This window comes from Manduca sexta, chromosome 28, assembly GCF_014839805.1.
Source record: "Manduca sexta isolate Smith_Timp_Sample1 chromosome 28, JHU_Msex_v1.0, whole genome shotgun sequence".
Lineage (NCBI taxonomy): Eukaryota > Metazoa > Arthropoda > Insecta > Lepidoptera > Sphingidae > Manduca > Manduca sexta.
This window is the reverse complement of record NC_051142.1, coordinates 5,904,162-5,923,911: the sequence shown is the minus strand read 5'-3', so window position 1 is coordinate 5,923,911 and position 19,750 is coordinate 5,904,162. Positions and strand designations below refer to the sequence as shown.

Below are 19,750 nucleotides of genomic sequence, written 5' to 3'. Positions count from 1 at the left end.
TGTCTTAATTTTAGTTAACATCAAATACAAATACGGTGATTTTTTTAAATGGTGTATGTATAAATAAATACCAATAGAAGTGCATGTTATTCGCTTCTTCCAGCATAATATCAAAAACTTTAATACGGCCTGTTTTTGTAAACACTGTAATTAAATAACTGGATCCCCCAGGTTATACACAGACATAAACGTAAGATAGTTGTGAATACCATTAGGTGTCTGCTCTATACCGCAATATATATATGAGGTAGGTGGATAGAGACAAAGCTACCGGTGCATGTGACGCACACTACGCCGCGAGGGTGGGACCAGCTATTAATTTTGAGAGGGCGTCTAATAATCTTGAGATAAATTCGCTCGGATCCTTCCGGGCTCTATTTTATCACTGTCTTTGGAGTCTTAAACTATATTAAGAGATTAAATTATTAACCATATTCCGCCATTGTCATAGTGGTTATTAATTACTGTTACATATCATTGTTTTGTCAATAAGGTTTTCTTACATAAAATAGTTTTTGGTGTACTCATTAAGGAATGTATAGTAAGTAGTATGCAATTAAAATAATAATAAATATTTTAATCTGCTATCTTAACGTATCTAATTAGTAAGTGAAAACTTATAACTCTGAAATATCTGCATTGTTTACAAAATCTCTGTTACATGTCTCAATTCTCTGTACGACAAACGGATATCCGCAAAGCAATCCATTAAATCTTAAGCAACTTTAGCCAACAGACACATTAATTTCGTATAAGTATTCTGTGTGGGAAAAAGCAATATTCAATGAGTGCAAGTGTTTTCTTGTGGATGTAAATAATTGCGAAATAAAGGTTAACAACCCGTGAACTTGGAGGCGTGCACACTGGTAAGTCTTATTACAACTATGCCGCCTTAGTTGATAGTGTCGAATACTATAATATTGTGTTTCGTGGACTGGTTAAAGCGATCATAATGTGTAGTTATTATACATAAAATACAAGTACAAATGCATATAGATTAAGTTCTATTCATGAACCATAAAAGCTCATAGTAAATATAAGTACAATATTTGTTTACATGCCTTTTTTATAATAAAGACTTGCAAACGCGAAAGTAGGTCATCTGATGTTAAGCGATCGCCACCGCCGATAAACGCCGAATCGATCATTCAGTTTTTAACGCTTTAGGCAGAATCGTTGAATAATATTTATCTGAAATAAAGCGTGGCATCAAGTTGGACTCAAATCACGTGCTTAGTCGATTTTGGTATGCTTCTATTATGTCTAGTGTCTAAAGACTTTATTAATAATGTGGATATTATATACTAAACGTTGTTTACATTTGCACTTTACCAATGCCTACTTATGCCTATAAAAACCTACCAACGTTATATTTATTTTGTGTTGACAATATGTGTATAATTTTTTTCTTGCATCACACACTACCCAATAATACGATATTATCCTTATAGTTTATTATACTGTAGTTTAATGGGAATGCACCTTCAATACATTACCTTGACAGCATTGATGGGTGACCTCGATTTTGTAATGAATGACCTTTGTGTAGCTCAATAGATTAGTGGTAATAGAACGTAGAAAGCAATATAGAAAATTAAAATTATCAGTATTTATGAAAAAAAAAATATAAATTAGAACAGCAAATACAATTATCATTACAATGTCAGGGTATTTATATTCGTGCAACAGCATTTCTTTATTTTTACACGTTTTAAACTTTGTCGTGAATTAATTAAGTTTAAAGCAACGAATATTTTTCAAATAACTTCTCAGCTCTCACAAATAGCCGGCTTTGTTTGGAATTAAGATCACTGCTTGTGCGCGTAGTTCTATGCTAAAATCGATTGTGTAACGCAATTAACATGTTCTTAGAATTACCATAATCAAAGATAGAATCATGTTAATGTACATATTAAAGCAAGTTATCTGTAACAACGCATTACGTCTAATGTACTGTATGTTAATTAATTAATTTGATATGATCTCAAATTCCTGTAACTGTTCTGTAAAACCACAACCCATGTGTGCAATTACAGGAATAAAGTAAAACATTTCTGTTAGAAAAATTATCAATTATATTGAAAGCACGAAAACAACAATATTTGTTTAGGAAATTACATACATCCATAACTCCCAATTTATTATACGTTTATTTTGCTTATCGAAATTTTTAAAATCATAACTGATTCTATGTTTAGAATAATCAATTTTAAAATCTTAAAATTTCAATACTGTTCATAATTTGGCCAATAGTGAATTCGTTCATGCGATTGGCAGGTTGTGTAGTCGTTGTATAAAATAAACTCATTTCGCTATGCAGCCTTTAAACCGTTAAAATAACAGAGTGCCATGGGGCACTAGTTTAACGCAAACATTCAATTCGAGTATTCTGTTTATTTTCTTTGCAGTCATTTCGTTTCCATTCAATTAAACGATAACAATTGGTTTCAAAGATAGGAGAATTGGTGAAATAAATTTCGATGAGCCGACAAAGCCCTTTTAAAAATAATGAATCTTTTATTATGTCACTGTGCATGAAATGAACGTAAGTATCGAGAAGACTGGCACAAACTCTTTGCTTGTTCATTTAATTGAAAAACATTTTATATATTTATCAAAAGAAGTTGTTATTTTTTACAGGTATCCTATTGTGTCTTGAGGTAAAATTTATTAAGTAAGTTTGTTCATGTATTACTTGTTTAAGGAGAAACTCTTTCAGACTTTGTGTGGGTTCCAGGCGCAGTGAATGGATACGAGTGAGTCAACAAGGGGCCCCACCATTCATTCATGTGAGAACACTCATTTAGCTTCATCTACTTTCAACCATTACTCTGAAACCTTTTTTATTAAAGTGTAAATCAATTCAATAACTCAGCTTCCTTTTACAATTATAGCAGATACATTCATTAATTATAACCCTTTTTAATATTATGCCAGTAACAATTCTTTTATAAAAAAACTGCATAGTATTCGACTTCACTAATATTAATACGTACTTCATTTACATGATCTATCTTATTATATTGTTGGTAATAAATAAAATATGAAACTAAATACTTATATGGAAAACCGAAAAGCGTAACGAAAGTAATGTTATTTATAAGAAAGTCGTTTGCTTTTATAAGATCACGTAATGTCTACCTGAATGTATGAGGTCATATCGAGCGAAACATCATCGTTGACCCTCGTCATTCTTTAAATATTTTATTTAAGTTCTGAATTCCAAGTTATGTTAATACAGAGTTTTGTCGTAAACCGGTTAACCGGATAAATATTAAAATGTTGAAGAAGAGATAAATGAAAGTAAAGATGATATTAAGTATGCAGTGCGGGTAATGAATACAAAACTGGTGATAAATGGATTGAACTGAGACCGTCTGGCGTCATAAATATCGTTAGTATTAAAACGAGAGGTTCAAATGGAGTTTAAGGACACGACTATTAAATAAGGGAAGATTTAAAATATAAGTATGACAATACATATGAGATATTTAAATTCTTTATTTCCTGTGTTCCAATTTTTTGATTTTATCCTGAAATGTATTGATTGAGAATAGCGTATACCAATCTGGCACAATATAACTAATAATATAATAAAAAAGGAAATACTAGAGTAAATTTACTCTACGTAATTCTTAGTAAGTAGATAAAATAGAAAAAGGGGACCCAATTGGCTGTGTACCTTACAAATTGAATTATTATTTACTTTAGTCCTTGTTCTGGTAATGTAAAAGCTAACATCTTGGACACACAGATGTTTTCGATGTACAAACGTATATCTGACCTTAATATTTTATTCTACTATTCTAATCTTGTTCGAAATTATTGGATTCCACTTTTACTACGATCCTTGACAGAACCTAACCTTTGTCTAACCTTATGTATTATTCTTATACCAGATAACCTATTCAATATTACCTTTCAGGATTTTTTTAGCGATTTGGTCATGCAGAATATTTGACTTTGAGTGTAAAGAACAAACATGAACAATGATATGATCGGTGGATGCAAATAAAAAAGATTTATAGTTTACTGAACGAAGCATAGAAATAAACATATATATAAACATATTGTCAATAGATTTTTCTTTAAATATCAGGATATTTTTATATTATTAGCAATCTATTTCGTAAATCAGTTTAGACAATTTGTTTTTAATCGTATCTACACTTAGTCGTGTATACAAGGCCTTTGACTTATTTTTTAACGATATTTGATGTTATTTACGAAATATGTCATTATATGAAATATTTTACATGGCTTAAATTGTTTGTTTATTTAAAAATATTACTACTCAAATAATATTTAGTGAAATGTGAATTGTAATTTACATTGCAGTCTTATGTGGTGAGTCGCGGGTCAACTGACAGATGACTATTTGTGCGTGAGCAGAGGATGCCCACAATCCCGCGTCAATTACTCGTCACCTTACGCAACTTGTAAAAATATAGTCAGCTTTATTAACGCACTAAAATAAAATGAAATAAGGCTAAATTTGCGAAAAAAAACACCATCTTGTAGAGCTGTGTTTAAATAATACCATAATACAATGAACAGAAAATTATGAATGAGGAGATGACTATTTACTTGCATAAAATGAAATATGTACTTCTTTTTTATTACTTTCATTGTAAATGCAATATATAATGCAAATATTGAAACATAATCTAATAAAGATATTCCGTCTCAATCAAGGTTTCTAGGCTACTTATCCAAGCTTCTGCTAGATTTGTTATTAGAAATTAAAACTTCTGAGAATTACTCTTATTATTAATTATCTCCGTTTCACTTTTACTTTTCAAAATATTTCCTCTTATTTGATGCGTGTATAACATAGTTACTTTAGCCGTTTGACTATTATCATTATGGCTATGCTTATTAAATGTGGCAAAATACTTGTTATGTTTTGTCACGGATGGCGACACTCTCATTCTAATGACATCGTTAGGAAAATTACACTCGTGTTGTTGAAATCAACATACATACATTTATATGTATTAACAATAGCCCTTATTACTAGACAATATGGTCTATCGTGTTATCTATCCTATAGTCTTCCCATTAGTTATAGTCGGTTAGCAAGTATTTTAGGACTTATACATTCCGAACACTCTTCGTGGTTTTAAGAGATTTACTCTTACAGACTTGTTTAGTACATTCTGCCGGATTACCTCGGCAATCCGCAAGATTATTACATGTTTACGATCTTACATATTCATCAATAAGTTTACCGCGATCAGTACCGTTTAGTAAGTCTTCAGCATACGCTACATAGTAACTCACCGGCGCACCGGCTGGCAGAAATTTCTTTACATGTTACATAACGTGACGTAAACATAAGCTACAAAAATACCGCAACGAATATAATGAATACGTAATCCATACCGGCAGCGTGCACGTTGGCTCGGTCATAGTGTTGCATATAAAGAGCGGATCAAGGAATTTAAATTTCGGAGAATGTTTGCATTTTACAAATTGTGTCGCCTTACACAGTTTGTCGCGTAAACTTTGAGCTGTTATGGTTATAGCTCAACACTTGAGGCAAAACAATTTTCTTGCGACAACATACTTTCCGTCATAGCTTTGCTTTCGTGACGTTAATCGACGCTGCGCATATGAGAATTATTATACTTAAGTATTTTATGAGATTTTCTTGTCAAAGAGCTCCGAAGTGGTGCATATTTACAAGGTATATTTATTTATCCTGGCTTACAAGACTTGAATTTTCTGAACCAAAGTGTATGGATACACAGATATGGATATTCAGAAGATCCTATGAGCTATCAATCTTGGTTTACGAAAGTTCTGTTTGCTTACTCATCAATTATGAGAGTACTGTAGTACGTATAACGTAAATAGATCAGAAATATGCTCTCTCACGCTACATATTTTGATACATCAAATTCTTAAAATGATTACTCACTTTTAGAAGCCCACAGTCGTCCATCATGCAGAGCGTGTAGGTACAATCTCAAGTGATCCTCACAGAGCGCCGGCAGCGTTGTGTTGCTAAGCAGCTGCGGCCATCCGTGGTGATCCAGCAGTGCCTTCACCCAGGCCATGCGCGACCTCCCGGGCACCTCGGAAGTAGAGTTCACATTCGCACCCACTACACTCACTAACACTAATATCGTTGCTATAAACATTGTTCTCATTTTGTATACTGTATTTAAGACATCAAGTTCTATTTGCACATAATTTTTGTCTAAAAATTCACTATAACTTCTCCACTAACTGTCGGGTTGTATCTGAAACAATATTATTATCGTTATTTTTAAAAGCTTTTATTAAATATGTTTACCATACTGGTTGTTAATATTGTTAGTGTACTTTCTTTTATGGTTATTTATATGTATTTTAATATTGTGCTAGCAAAAACTCTGTGTTTAAAACCTCTGTGAAATTCTTTTTAGAGTTCGGTACTTCAAAAGCAATCTTTATAGGATCACTTTGCTATCCGTCTTGTCTGTCTAGACAATTTTTCTCAGGAACACGTAGACATATCAAGTTAAGTGTATATTAAATACTCGGTTTTTGTAAACCAACACGATCAGAAGATATGAACCGTTTGTGGCGCATATTTTGCGAATTCATAAGGGAATCGAAACTAACTTTTTAATGTACATGTAGGCAAAAAAAAATAAAACCGTAAATATACTTTACGTAGAAGTTTATACGGAACCCTCGATGCGCGAGTCCAAATCACACGTGTCCGGTTTTATTTTTATAGGGAAAATATTAATATTTTTTATACTATAAATATGAAAAGCAAAGATAATCCCATTCCAGTGAACAAACATTTTTTCTCTTTCATTAGTATTATCCCCGTCAAAAAAAAAATATAATAAACTGTGAATCAGCAAACTGGCGCGAGGTTTTATAATTCATTTTGCAAGAGAAATTAATATTTTGCCATCTGCGTTGATGTTTCATGAAAAATCAATGAATGTAATCCAGTCCCAGCTTTGCGGGGAAGGTCGGCCGTATTATCCCGGCTGCGGTTTGACAAAAGCAAGCCTGCGAATTACATTCACCAGCTGGTCTACACTTTTTATTCAATGATTAAATCATTTAAATTTTACAGCATTATATTGTCAAATGAACAATGGTGTTTTAAATTGATTATAATTTCTTTTCCAAGAAATAATACGGAGGAATAAATAATCAGAGTATAATAAAGAGATAGTATAATAATATAAATAAGTAGAGTTAAATAAAATTATCCGATATGGTTGATTAACAATAAAAACTATTTAATAATAATTCAAGTTATATTTAATTCAAATTTAAATTTAATATTCAATTGACCAATAGGACCTGATTTTATAAAGACTACACCATTTTTTAAACATTAATCTTATGACATTCGGAGCTTTAACGATCCCTGAGATCCGTTTCCTTTACTTTTCTCTAACATTCTGAAGAAAAATATATCACCGCAATTTACTTTAACGATAACCATTCTGGAGCTAAAATAGAATTTCTACAAACCAGCCTGTCGACTGAAGCTATTCAATTCAACCGTTAGTTTTCGTTGACTGCGACGAAATTAGTTTCACTCACTGAGTTTCGATTGGAATTCTTTGACATGTCGGCAATGACCTCTGAGCTTGCAAACAAATAAACTCTTGAGTATATAAGGACATCATTATTCTTGAGTCCAAAGTTGATTCAAAAGAACTAGTAGAATGGACTGAAGGATACAAAACGAAGTTTACTACATTGAGCCAAATAATGTGAAATCTAGATAGATAGTAGGGTAACATATTTTTCTAGTTATAAAGTTATGAAAGTAATCTTGCTGATATTATGTATGTATGAGGAATTCAGGACCTTTTTGGGATAACCAAAAAAATATGTTTTATTGTGATTACTTTGCATTAATTTCTTGTCTCATTGCCGGGTCATAATCCATTATAATTCAGAAATTAACACGTCTTATTATGAAATACAAATATGAATGAATTATAACACTTTACTGTAGTTTACATGATACAGAATAATAAATACAATTTTGATTGCTTAGTATGATGGTTTTTTAATACGTGCGAACATTGGTCGTTGCCCCACAATCAGTAGCAATTGTGTAAGACTAAACTTATATACTAAATATAGGTAGGTATATGACATGGTATCAAATTCCAAGGCTCAATTGAATTTTTAAATTACTACGCATTGGGTAGAGTTCGTCGTCTGGGAACATGGGTCAGCCAATCAATCCCTACTGATTTGTTATACTGTGTTTTACTGGAAATTGGATTTAGGCGTAATATGGCGGGAGGTCACATCAAACACTAAAAAATAATTTTTAAAATCTTTAATTCGAATTATTTTATTTTAGAATTAAAATGTTATACATTTAATTAGCAGCTCTATACATTGTTTACGAGCTTGTTCATCCTATTTTAGATTAACAAAGCTCTGGGACGAAGCCAGTGTTTGTAATGGTCTCCGTCTCCGATAAAGCCAAGAATCAAACAAACACACCGGTGGGAAACAATGGTTAGGAACAACTAGGCTCCGTTAATTAACAACACAAAGCCGGCACAAAGGTAATTAGAATTTATTGGGATTTTTAAAATTGCAAAGTAAATTCACAGTGGTAATCGGTGATCACGCAATTATTTTGAATGTACCTTATTCCAGATTGTATGTACCTTGTATCTTATAAATGCGAAAGTAACTCTGTTTGTCTGTTACCTTTTCACATTTAAACTGATTTCGATGAAATTTGGTATGAGATAGATTGAGACTTCGGGAAGGATAGAGGTTACCTTTGATCCCGAAAAAGTAAGCGTTAGGACTTTTACCCCGAAACAACCAGATTGCGCGGCCCGAGCTGCGAGCAATAGCTAATTCATTATAAAAACGTGTTATATGATAATTAGATAAGTAGATACTTGTATTGAGAAATCACTTAATATTTTCACAAAATATGTATTATATTGTAATGTAAACAATTCCCTAAAGCGGCATCATTTGTAACAATGCACTTTCGAAATCTAAACCCGAAACATCTCTACAGGATTACATTTTTCAGTCGAAGAATAACTAAATAATATCTATTCTCATAAAACTGCGTAGAAATCTTGAATATATAACACTCTCCATAAATTATATTATTAATGAATCAACGTCATAAATGTACGGACTTGATTATTTAAAATAACTGGTTTCAAAATGTATAACAGGCCGTGGCAGACTTAATACCAAATTAACCTAATAAAAATATTCACGCGGCTCATTTCACTTTTAGTAACTCATGGCATAACGATTGTATAACTTCACAGTTGAGCAAATTGCGTTTTGTGGCTCTCACAAATTATATCCATGATAACATAGTCGGAGTATCTGTTTCTGCAATTTTGCAAAGTACGTTTGTAAAATGATCTATTCTCTACATCTAATTCGTTATCATGATTGTAGCTTGCCAGAGGAAGGTATATAATGAGATAGTAAAGACAAAGCTAAAGTCCGAACTTACTGGTATTTTAGCTATAAAATTATAAATTACGTACAACAACATTATATTAGAATAATATATAATGAAATGATTTATAGAAACCCAAGGAGTGTTAAAACCTGTTTTAGATGGTGGTGGTAACTTGTGGTAGATTTATATGTGTGAGAGTCCGCCTGGGTAGGCACCATCGCAATGTCTATTTCTGCCCCCAAGTAACAGTGTGTAGTTAGTGTTGTGTTCCGGTTTGAAGGACCTTGTAGCTAGTGTAACTACTGGTCGTAATATGACTTAACATCTCATGTCTCAGGATGACGAGCCCAGTGATATACCGAACAATACTTCGTAATTCAAGGTGTTGGGTGGTGTTTCTATTGTTTATGGGCGGCAGTATCGCTTACCATCAGACGAATGGCAAACTCGTCTTGTCATTCAAAGCACTAAAAAAATCAATATTAATCCTACCGCCGGTTCGGAAAACTGTTTCCACTAAAGAAGAAACTATAAGAAATCCAAATGTTGCTCTTTGCAAAATAAGTTCAGATGTATTAATTAATATAATCTCAAATACTTAATTACATTAAGTACATATTATAATATTTTAAACAAGTAATTCGTGTGTGATCTGATATCGACATATAGAGATAGTTTGCAGTTGGCAGCGAGCATACATATAATCAACCAGGTGCGTTTAACCATCAATATAGTAGGTACGTACAATGTACTATCTAAGGCAGGCTGCGGTTTTCATTCGCGATTGCAGCTCGTCGCAATACCATGTGTTTGAGACGCACGGTCGACCTAAATTGTGTTGAATGGTGCGCTTCCCGCATCGGGCTGCGGTGGCAACGTGCGCCGAGCTGCCGATGCCACAACAATGCACGGTTCATGGTATTTTGGACGGTAGCCCAAATATTATGGATGTATAGAATAATTTTTAATTTAAATTCCCATTTTGGTTCCTTTAAGCGGAAAGTGATGTATGAATCGTATCTTGTCCTTTTCGTATAATGTAATTAGTATGGTTAAACTAATATGCATAAACGTGGTTTGCAAATCATTCCAATGATCATTAAATTTTACATAAGTTAAAAAAGGATAGCCGCAAAGTATCGAGGTACCCTTTGCCACCGGTGCGTAGTGAGGAAGGATATTGCTCCATCTCACTGTCGCACGCATCTCTATTGCCGATGACGTTACCCGCGCTTACTTAGCCTCTTCTTCTTTCTTGGCACTTACCCATTCTACCGATATTCAATGGCTTATAACTTGTTGATTTTATACCAGGTTTTTATCAATCTTTTTATGTAAAAATTTATATGAGGTAAATATTTGATAAAAGTAACGAACAAAAACAAGCCAAATACCCTATTGCATAGTTACGAAATAACACAAAGGACATTAATGCATGGAACGAGACGAAATTATTTTTGCCTACCTCTGCGCAGCACAGATAAGGTTAATAAAATATCTAGGTCTGACACGCTACGCAAATTTTACTACTTTATTTTTATTACAACCTAATGGTAGGACAGCTAACCGTCTCTTTTAATGGTAAACGCCATTAGTCGTTACCCCACTTAAATTAAATTTAAAAGTAATTGTGGTACACACACCAGGCAGAGGTGCCAATTTTTTTGCACCTAATCAAAGGGTTGCTCAGCTACGCTACCGAATGTTCTACAAATCAAAACGCAGATTAATTACTAACTATGTTTTGCGGCACGATCAGACAACACAATGGTGTCAACCAAAAGCTGACGAATTTTTTTGTAATAGAACAATAAAATCTGCAAGTAGATCCCCTATCACATAATGGAACGGTACACACGTAGCAAAAAGTGCATGCCCCAGTTGCACCTCTGCCTACCCCTTAGGGTATAAAGGCGTGATGTGTGTGTGTGTGTGTGTGTGTGTGAACTTCAACTGGATTCATGTATCTGTTGTTGCCTTAATATCTTTTAAGAAATAAAACTCCTACTTTAATTCTACTATAACTGAATATCGTATAAAATAAAAATTATATAATCAATGTAAAGTCCTCAAACTTAAGAAATTTTAATATTTGGCAAAGATATGGGTACTTGCAATGCGGTATTCCTATACCGCATTGCAAGTACCCATATCTTTGCCTGTAATAAATAAACTGTCCTCAGTTTATTTAATTACAGAATTTCGATAATATTCACCAATCAGTCCATCACTAGAATTTCGTGCGTAAGCAAAATCATTTAAAATAAAAATAACTGTTAAGGTGATAATAAAATTCCGTATCGAGCAATATGCGTCGTGCATCCGTGAGTTTTGTAGTGCCGCGCCGGCGCCATATTATTATTTCATAACACATTTTATATAAAAAAAATTGCGAAAAAATGTGTATGTCCGTAACCGTGACGATTAAAGTAAATGGGCATAATATGTTTGTTATGTGATACGAAATTAACAGACAACCATGATTTAACAGTTTTACATTTAGTTTTTCCTTTTTTAAAGATGAGTCGAGGTTTATTTTAACTATAGTTAACCTTTTCTGTGGGAAAAATAAAACATTGAAAAAGGCAAAAACATTTCATTCATTAACAAATTAGGTACCTATTATTGCTTCGTATGTGAATATAAATGGCCCGCAATTAGAAATGATTTCAAAAGTATAATAACATGTCAATTGGACACTTTTACAACGACTACGAACTCTAACTAGATCTGTTTTTTAGTTTAAATCGTTGTGTAAAGACTGCCAAACGAAATGTTAATAATTGTGGCAGACATTTTGCGAACTGTTTGCACGCTCAAGATAAAGAAAAACAATTTAGTATTTTGTTACTTGCATGCAAAATAGATTACATTATGTGCCATTGAGTATGCAGAACTGAGCCATGCGTATCATACCATAAGCTCTTATTTACATTAATATTATTCCTCGTCGAATGGCATCTATCCTTTAATTAAATTACTTATTATTTTACTTTTAAAATATTTTAATGTATCAACAATATATACTATTGCCAATTTCGGTAAATTTAATAGAGGTCAAAGTAGTTCTATTCTGCTTTCAGTTAATGACTGTAATTTCTATAAGTATATTATTTTATTTATTACAATATGTTTCATAAAAATAGCTTCTCGTTAATGTTATAGGTAGTAAGTATTCAATGTAATAAAACCAAATGATAGCCAAAATAGTCCAACTAAAAACATACCACGGGTGCTTAGCCGCATGTGGTTCGCGAAAATAAACGTTATATTCGCAACAAAACGTAATTTCGATTGAATATGAGCCTTATACAGCGTACATTATCATAAAATTGGGCACGCCTAAACTTTGTTCGGCATTTAAAAAACATGAACTTTAGAAACTCAAAAATTTCAACGCTGTCTATAAAAATAAAACATTCCCTGTCTGACTAATCGCGAAATCTGTAGTACAAAGCCTATAAACTTAAAAGCGTTATTTTAAGGCAAACTTCTGCGATGTAAAATTCGCTTCTGTTTTGTTAACTCAAACCTTTGGCAGGTTTTAAAAGTTAAGAAATAATGTTACAAGGTGGTTTGGTGTAAGCAATTTAAATGGTAATTGTTTATTTTTTAATATGTTACACAACCTTAACATTTTTTATCTGATTATTTTTATTTGGATTTTAACCACGAGCAAAACCGCAAAATCTATTATATCTATTACTTATATTGAAATAGATTTCCAGTAACTCCACAATACCGCGCAATATCAGGATCACTAGTTCACTAACTCTCCTTGGGTTCGATAAGCCACATTCAGGCGCTAATTGGAACTGACTTGTGCTTCGCCCGCTGTTAACGGCTTAATTGCAAGGCTCATAAATTTGATCCCTTAAAACCTACAACTTAGATATTAGATTTTGTTGACTTGATATTAAATTCCCTTGGGGCACAACATACATTTATCTATCTCGAAATACGATCATTTTCACTTTAATTAATTACAAGCAGTAAACACGTATGGGCGGAAATTGTTTTGAAAATTGTTTTGCCGTGCAAACAGCGCATTTTAGCTCATTGTCTATGTTCCGCAGCAATGGAAGTATTGTTTTGAAATTGAACTATTATTCAATTTCTGGAATGAAACGTACTTTTGCTGCGACGTAGTTTGGCAATTTAGGACATAAGCGTAGGCTTATTAGCTAGCGTAGGCAAGTATAGCTTATTAGTACTCTTTTTCCCTGTGTTTTATTGCGGAGTGTTGTGTTTATGTATTTTTGTGTGACCGGCAAAAGGTAGGGTCTCGGTATTTGATACGATGGCCGTTCCCCTTGCCAGCGTTATGAATAAGTGACGGGGGGGGGGCTTCTCGTTCGTCTTCGTCAGTCTCCCCTGTCCAGCAGTATGAGTTCTTGTTAAAGTGTGTGTGAGTGTGGTGAGTTGAGGCTTATTAGGTATTAAGGCTGATATTTTTTTACAGCAGTAAACAAATATCACGTGTCTAAATACAAACACGCACCACTTCTTTATCCCCGAAGGGATAGGCTGAGGTGCAACCAGGGTACCACATATATTACCTTTGGGATGGAACACGTCCCATTATGTAATAGCTGCAGCGTACCTATTACCATATCAAGCACAAATTCCAGACTCAGGACTGATATTGTATAGAAAAAGCCAATATCGCTTCCGATACAGGCTTCGAACCCAGGACCTCAGAGTAGTGTCCTACCGCCCACGTAATACATCACCATCGAGGCAGTCATCTATCTAAAGAGTAATAAACAACCCATTCAACTTTTTCCATTGAAAGAATGAACTACCACCGTATACAATTATATATAATGTTACATCTAATGACCATTATGATAACGAGCACTTCAACTCGTCATAGAATGGATCAAGGCGACTACTTGTCCAGAGGTTTATTTTACTGTACTAACAATGACTCAAGCATACTTATGTTATTTCCACAAGTCAAAGGTTAGTCCAGATATTTTTTCAGTTTTTACATACTTGTATATATTTTTTCTATGTAAAGGACTCAAATACTAATCTATAAAACCTATAATTTTATTGCTTTTATTATTGAAGTTTAACTAGGTCTTCCATAGTTGAATTGTCCCAAAACCCACGTGATGACTACCTAAATAAATAGGCTCCTAAACTTAAAGTAATCGATACTTAATAAAACCACCCGTATTGGAAATGTTCTATTTCTTGCTCAGAAATCTAGTGAATATCTGGATTCCAACAAACTTGATGAATTAATTATCTATTAAGCTCTCAAACCCAGTTTTGAGCATTGATTAACTAAACAGTGAAGTATTGTTATACATAATCACCAGTTGATGACATCAATATATCAGGAAATGTGTTCAATATTCACCTGACTGATGCAAATTGCCATAATTTATTCAGTGTGCCGTAATTTCACGCCCTATTTGAATAAAAGCGGCATTCAATTTATTAAATGACATTAAACGAACCAGTGTTCGTGCATGTTTGAAAGCAACGAGTCACTTTATGCATCCAACTCGTCTCTACAAAATGGAATGCTTTCTAAGTGTTACAAATGAACGTTTTATAGAGAGGAACGAGATTCGTTTTTACGCTCTAGAAAACTAACATTTATGACAGACCTTTTTGGGTTGGCAGCCCTTTTAATCTGACTTTGATGTATGTAGCTTCATTATTTCTTATCCAGTATTTTTTTTACCCGGATATAGATCCATGTCTCCATAACCAGTCGTGCAAGAATGCGTGAATATTTTTGTGGCCTAAATATTTTTTGTAGTTGCCTTCGGGAACTTCATGAAGGTCGATCTCCAAAATCTCGTGTTTAACGGAGCAAATAGGCATACGTTGTCAAGAGACAAAAAATTAGAATGCGCATTGCGTTCTTCATTAAATTCATTTATCATTGTTTTGCAGAGCTTTTCATCCCTTTTATGTCAGAGATGTTTCTGCCCTGCCCGCATTCTTACACAAAGGTAAATGCCAGTAATTCAGAAAATAAACTGTCCCTAGAGGTACGCCGGCAATGTTGCAAGATTGTCTGATAACTGTTTGCAGAACATTAATGTTTCCACACGGAGAAAATAGATTCGTTCATAAACAGACCGACGCTAGTATTCCTAGAACGCAATTCTAATAAAAGGGGCTTTATGTTTCTACACCATGGTGTTTTTTTATTGAAAATTTTACCACGATTTTAACGAGAGTTCTGATGCTATTATATTTTAAGTATTTTATTATTTCACTTTCTGCTTCGTTTGAATTGTATTCGGAATGTTGACAAAGCATAGCATTTTAGAATTCGTAGGTCGCATTCATGTTTTATTCGCCTAGAAAATACCTGGCTCAAATGAAATGCTACGAAAAAATTAAAATATCCGTCATATGCCGTAGGGATGGTTCCGTACCATTTCACGTTTTCCACGGAGTAAATGTACGTTCATTTCAACGTAATTAACTGAAAAACTTTATGTTTTGTACGAGTAGTACACGTACTAATTACATGAAGAATTTTAAATTATAATTTGCGTATTAGCTCCTTCACATGTGCCGCAAGAGACAGTTTGATGATTTGAAGTGTATTTTTTGCATGCCAATTTTTTGTTTGTAAAACATCGATGTTATTCTGACTAAGTGTTCAATATTAATTTAAACTAATATCTTCAACCATTGCCGAATTAAGAGTCCAGCGCTACTAAATTTCCAAGTTTTGTGTGTTTGTAAGATAATTACCGTTTTTTGTATTTGTTCTTAATTTATGTCAAATCTCACTCGTTTTATTCAAAATATTAAGATTTTAAGTTACTGGAAAACATCGTATAAGTTTTGATGTACCTGTAGTCAGTTCAATTAAATTTTGCTTTAAACTACCTCTAGAAAAAAAAAAAGTTCACTGCAATTTTACGCTAAAAATCTTCTAAAAAATGAATATAAATTTTTCATGCCGTTTATAACACACAGACTGTCAGGTTGCCCGACAAATAAATTAATCCGGTAAATATTATAAATGTTGCTTTTTTGCGCAGTACATAAAGTACGAAACCGTAATAAATATATACCTATTAACACCATATACCTAATATACTCCTCTTATTCAATTGATTTTCTATATTATGTAACCGAGAAGACAAGTAACTTTATTTGTTATTTCTTAATGAAACCTATTGGTACCAGCTGCAGCCATATTATTACGATAGGCAGCAGGCACCTACGTCCTTCGTACGCGTGTGTCGGCCAACGCTTTCATTTTCCCCTTAGAAGCTATTTCCGACAAAATGTTTTCCTTTTTTCTTTACCCGCCAATTTGAAAATGCCAGATACACTGATATTTCTGTAAGTCGTAACAATGTATCGACTTTAAGACTTTTAGAAAATAAATAATGTTATCGTTTGGAATAAGTAATGTTAAAATAGCAGGTGTTTAATAAGACTTGCTGTTTCTTTAGTTCTTATAGACTAACTTTTTGATGATTCCATTAGTGAATTTAATTACTTATAGAAATTATAATTATTTAATCTTTTCATATTTATTAATTTTTAGTCGGGAACATTAAAAAAGTAAATAGTGAAAAGTATTTGAAAACATTTTCACGTTTTTTATGTAAAAAATATCACGTATACTGAATGTCATTGAAAGAAAGCGTATCATTAGATTAGCTTATATGATTGTATATTTCTTTTAAGTTTACGAAAATGTTTCAAAGCAACTCGACAATATCAGATTTAATTATGTTACTTCTATTTATAAACACAACAAATGAACATAACCGCTTGTCGCCTAATAATTACGAGAATACGAGATATAATGAGGGGTCTTTTAGCCTATTTTATACCCCAGTTGACCCTTATACATCCTAATTATAATAATAATAAACACAAACCAGGAAAGTTAAGTATAAACAGAGCTGCGAGAGTTTGTGATGGAAAATTTTCGCTTGAACTTTGTTAGGAACTTATTAGTTGTTGTTATTAGAATGCGGTGCATTATCTTGCTCGTTATTTTGTTCATGTTTTACTTCAGCCCGGAAATTCTTAAGAAGAAGACTGTATAAGAAATAAATAAGAAATAAATTTATTTTCCAAAATTTACACTTCTTACACCAATTTGCAACGATGTCCACACTAGGCTATGCCTGTGTCATGGAGTATCTTCATAAAAATATTTAATTAGGTGTGTCTCTTAGCCTTAGACGATTCTCCCTACTTGAAAAATTATTCTTGTTTTGTGCGATTGTATGATGGATAAGAGAACGTGTGTTCTTAAATAATATATGGTCAGTAGGTAAAAGGTAATGTAATATATATTATGTGGAATAAATAAACCCACCCGTCAGACTCCCTCACATAGTTTTGACTTAGGTCAGAGCTTGCATCTTAGTTTTGACTTAGATATAAGTTTTGTGTCGCTGGATAGCAAGAACTATAAGTGACGTATACTAAAGTAAAATCACGATCCGAAAATTATCTGCACATCTGAATAACTGTAGATATTATAAAACAAAGTCCCTTTTTTGTCAGTCTGTATGTTGTCGATTTTCTCAAAATCTATTGAACGGATTTTTATGAAATTTAGTATGGAGATAGATTTAGAAGGAAATGGAAAGTTATAAGCTACTTTATATCCAGGGAAAATATATAGCGGGACTTTTATGACGAAAACTCCATTACGCGGGCGAAGCCGCAAGTAAAAACTAGGTTATCTAAATAAACGTTAATAGAGAATTTGTACCCCTAAAACAGCACAAAACAAATTTATACTATATTTGTAGATAGTTTTATTAAAACTGACAAAGCAACAACGCACCGGTCGCAATTTCCCCAGGGATAATGTTAAGTGCCGCCCATAGACCGCTTAAAAAGAACAAATGTCGTAAGGGAAAATTGCATCATGAATTTTATTTTCGTCGGACTATTATACCTCCGATATGTCAACTTTTATAACTTTGACATTAAGGGTCTCATAACCAACACGAGAAAGTCGAGATTCGCATCGAAACTGGAGGACGGTGTGTTCGGCGGTGCATTCGCTGGCGAGTGGCGTAATAGGCTTGATTTATAGCCCCTGTTCGAGGACGACCACGTCTTTTCAACGAGGTCAATAACACTAACAAAATATAATTTCCCGCTAATTCGTTGAATCACACGATGCGTGTAAATAATTACCTATAAACAAGAGAAATGTTACGCACTTACATAAAATTGCGTATACTTCTCGTTAGTTCGTAACAAGACATCTATGTCGAAGGCAAAACTAACAAATGGTGAAAGTTCAGAGTCATCCGCCGCGGCCTCGCCTCTGCAGAGATGACTTCTCTCACGTTTTACAGATATTTAACGCGATTTAACACTAGGCTTTAAATAAGTCTATTTTAGTTAGACATATTGCAAAGTTAATGCGAAAGGTTTTTACGTTTTCCTTCTTTTCTTGTGTAAACGAATGCTTGCCGAAATGGAGCGGCAAATCAAATCCAGTTATTTCGTTCCAGTTTACGCAACTCGATAATGCAACAACTTCGCCTTAATTCCGCGGCGATGATCAACAGGGCTAGCTTATTATGATACATCGGTATTACGACATTTCTTATTACTTTCGAACTAATATTATTAAAGGTTTTGGGCAACTATCCTGCGGACAATATAAAAATCTACGAAGAAATATAACATAAATATAATTAACCTAACTGTACATTTCGACCTTATTAGAAGTGAAAAAAATATAAATATTAGAATGGGATGAAGAAATTTATTGACCTCAATATTGTATGTATATTACAAATTACAAAAGTAATTTTTATTTAATTACATAATTACAAAATGTTTTGTAATATAGAGAGAAATTCTGTTATAAATACTTAAGTTCCCACTCAGTGATCAAAACTGGTTGACAAGTAAAATTTGTGCACAGCTTAACGTCGCTTGCTGGAGACCCATTAAGCACTCTAAAGTTTAATGACTTCAATCAACAGTTCTAATTACACAATGTCAGCATATTACGTAAATGCAAGTCTGAAGTCTGTTGATTCATAAATCTAATAATTGGTTCCCATGGCCTTTGACTAATCCATACGTAGGTACATGTAAATTCGCGTATTGTCTTCAGAACATAATTTGAAGCATTCATAAATTAAACATACCTTTAGAAGGCTTTAAATTCACACATATAATAACACTGCACAGAACGGCTCCAGTGCCGGTTGGCAATACGTTGTGTTAATTACAAGAACACGTGAAGTGGTAACTGGCAAATGCGGTGGTGCGCTGCGCCGGTGGCGGCGCTCGTGCAGACACTGCCCGCAGAATCCACCACCACCACTACCA

At 33.3% G+C, this 19,750-nt stretch overlaps 1 protein-coding gene across 1 annotated transcript in view; it reads right to left on the bottom strand.

Annotated features, from left to right (window-relative positions):
• LOC115441874 (nose resistant to fluoxetine protein 6) overlaps nucleotides 1-19,750 on the bottom strand; it is a 57,783-nt gene extending 38,033 nt beyond the window's left edge. The window contains exons 1-2 of the mRNA XM_037444924.1: nucleotides 19,567-19,750; nucleotides 5,924-6,248 (exon numbers count right to left, since the gene is read on the bottom strand). Coding sequence (XP_037300821.1) covers nucleotides 5,924-6,155 — 232 coding nt within the window. The 5' untranslated portion in view covers nucleotides 6,156-6,248; nucleotides 19,567-19,750. The remainder of the gene's footprint in view (nucleotides 1-5,923; nucleotides 6,249-19,566) is intronic.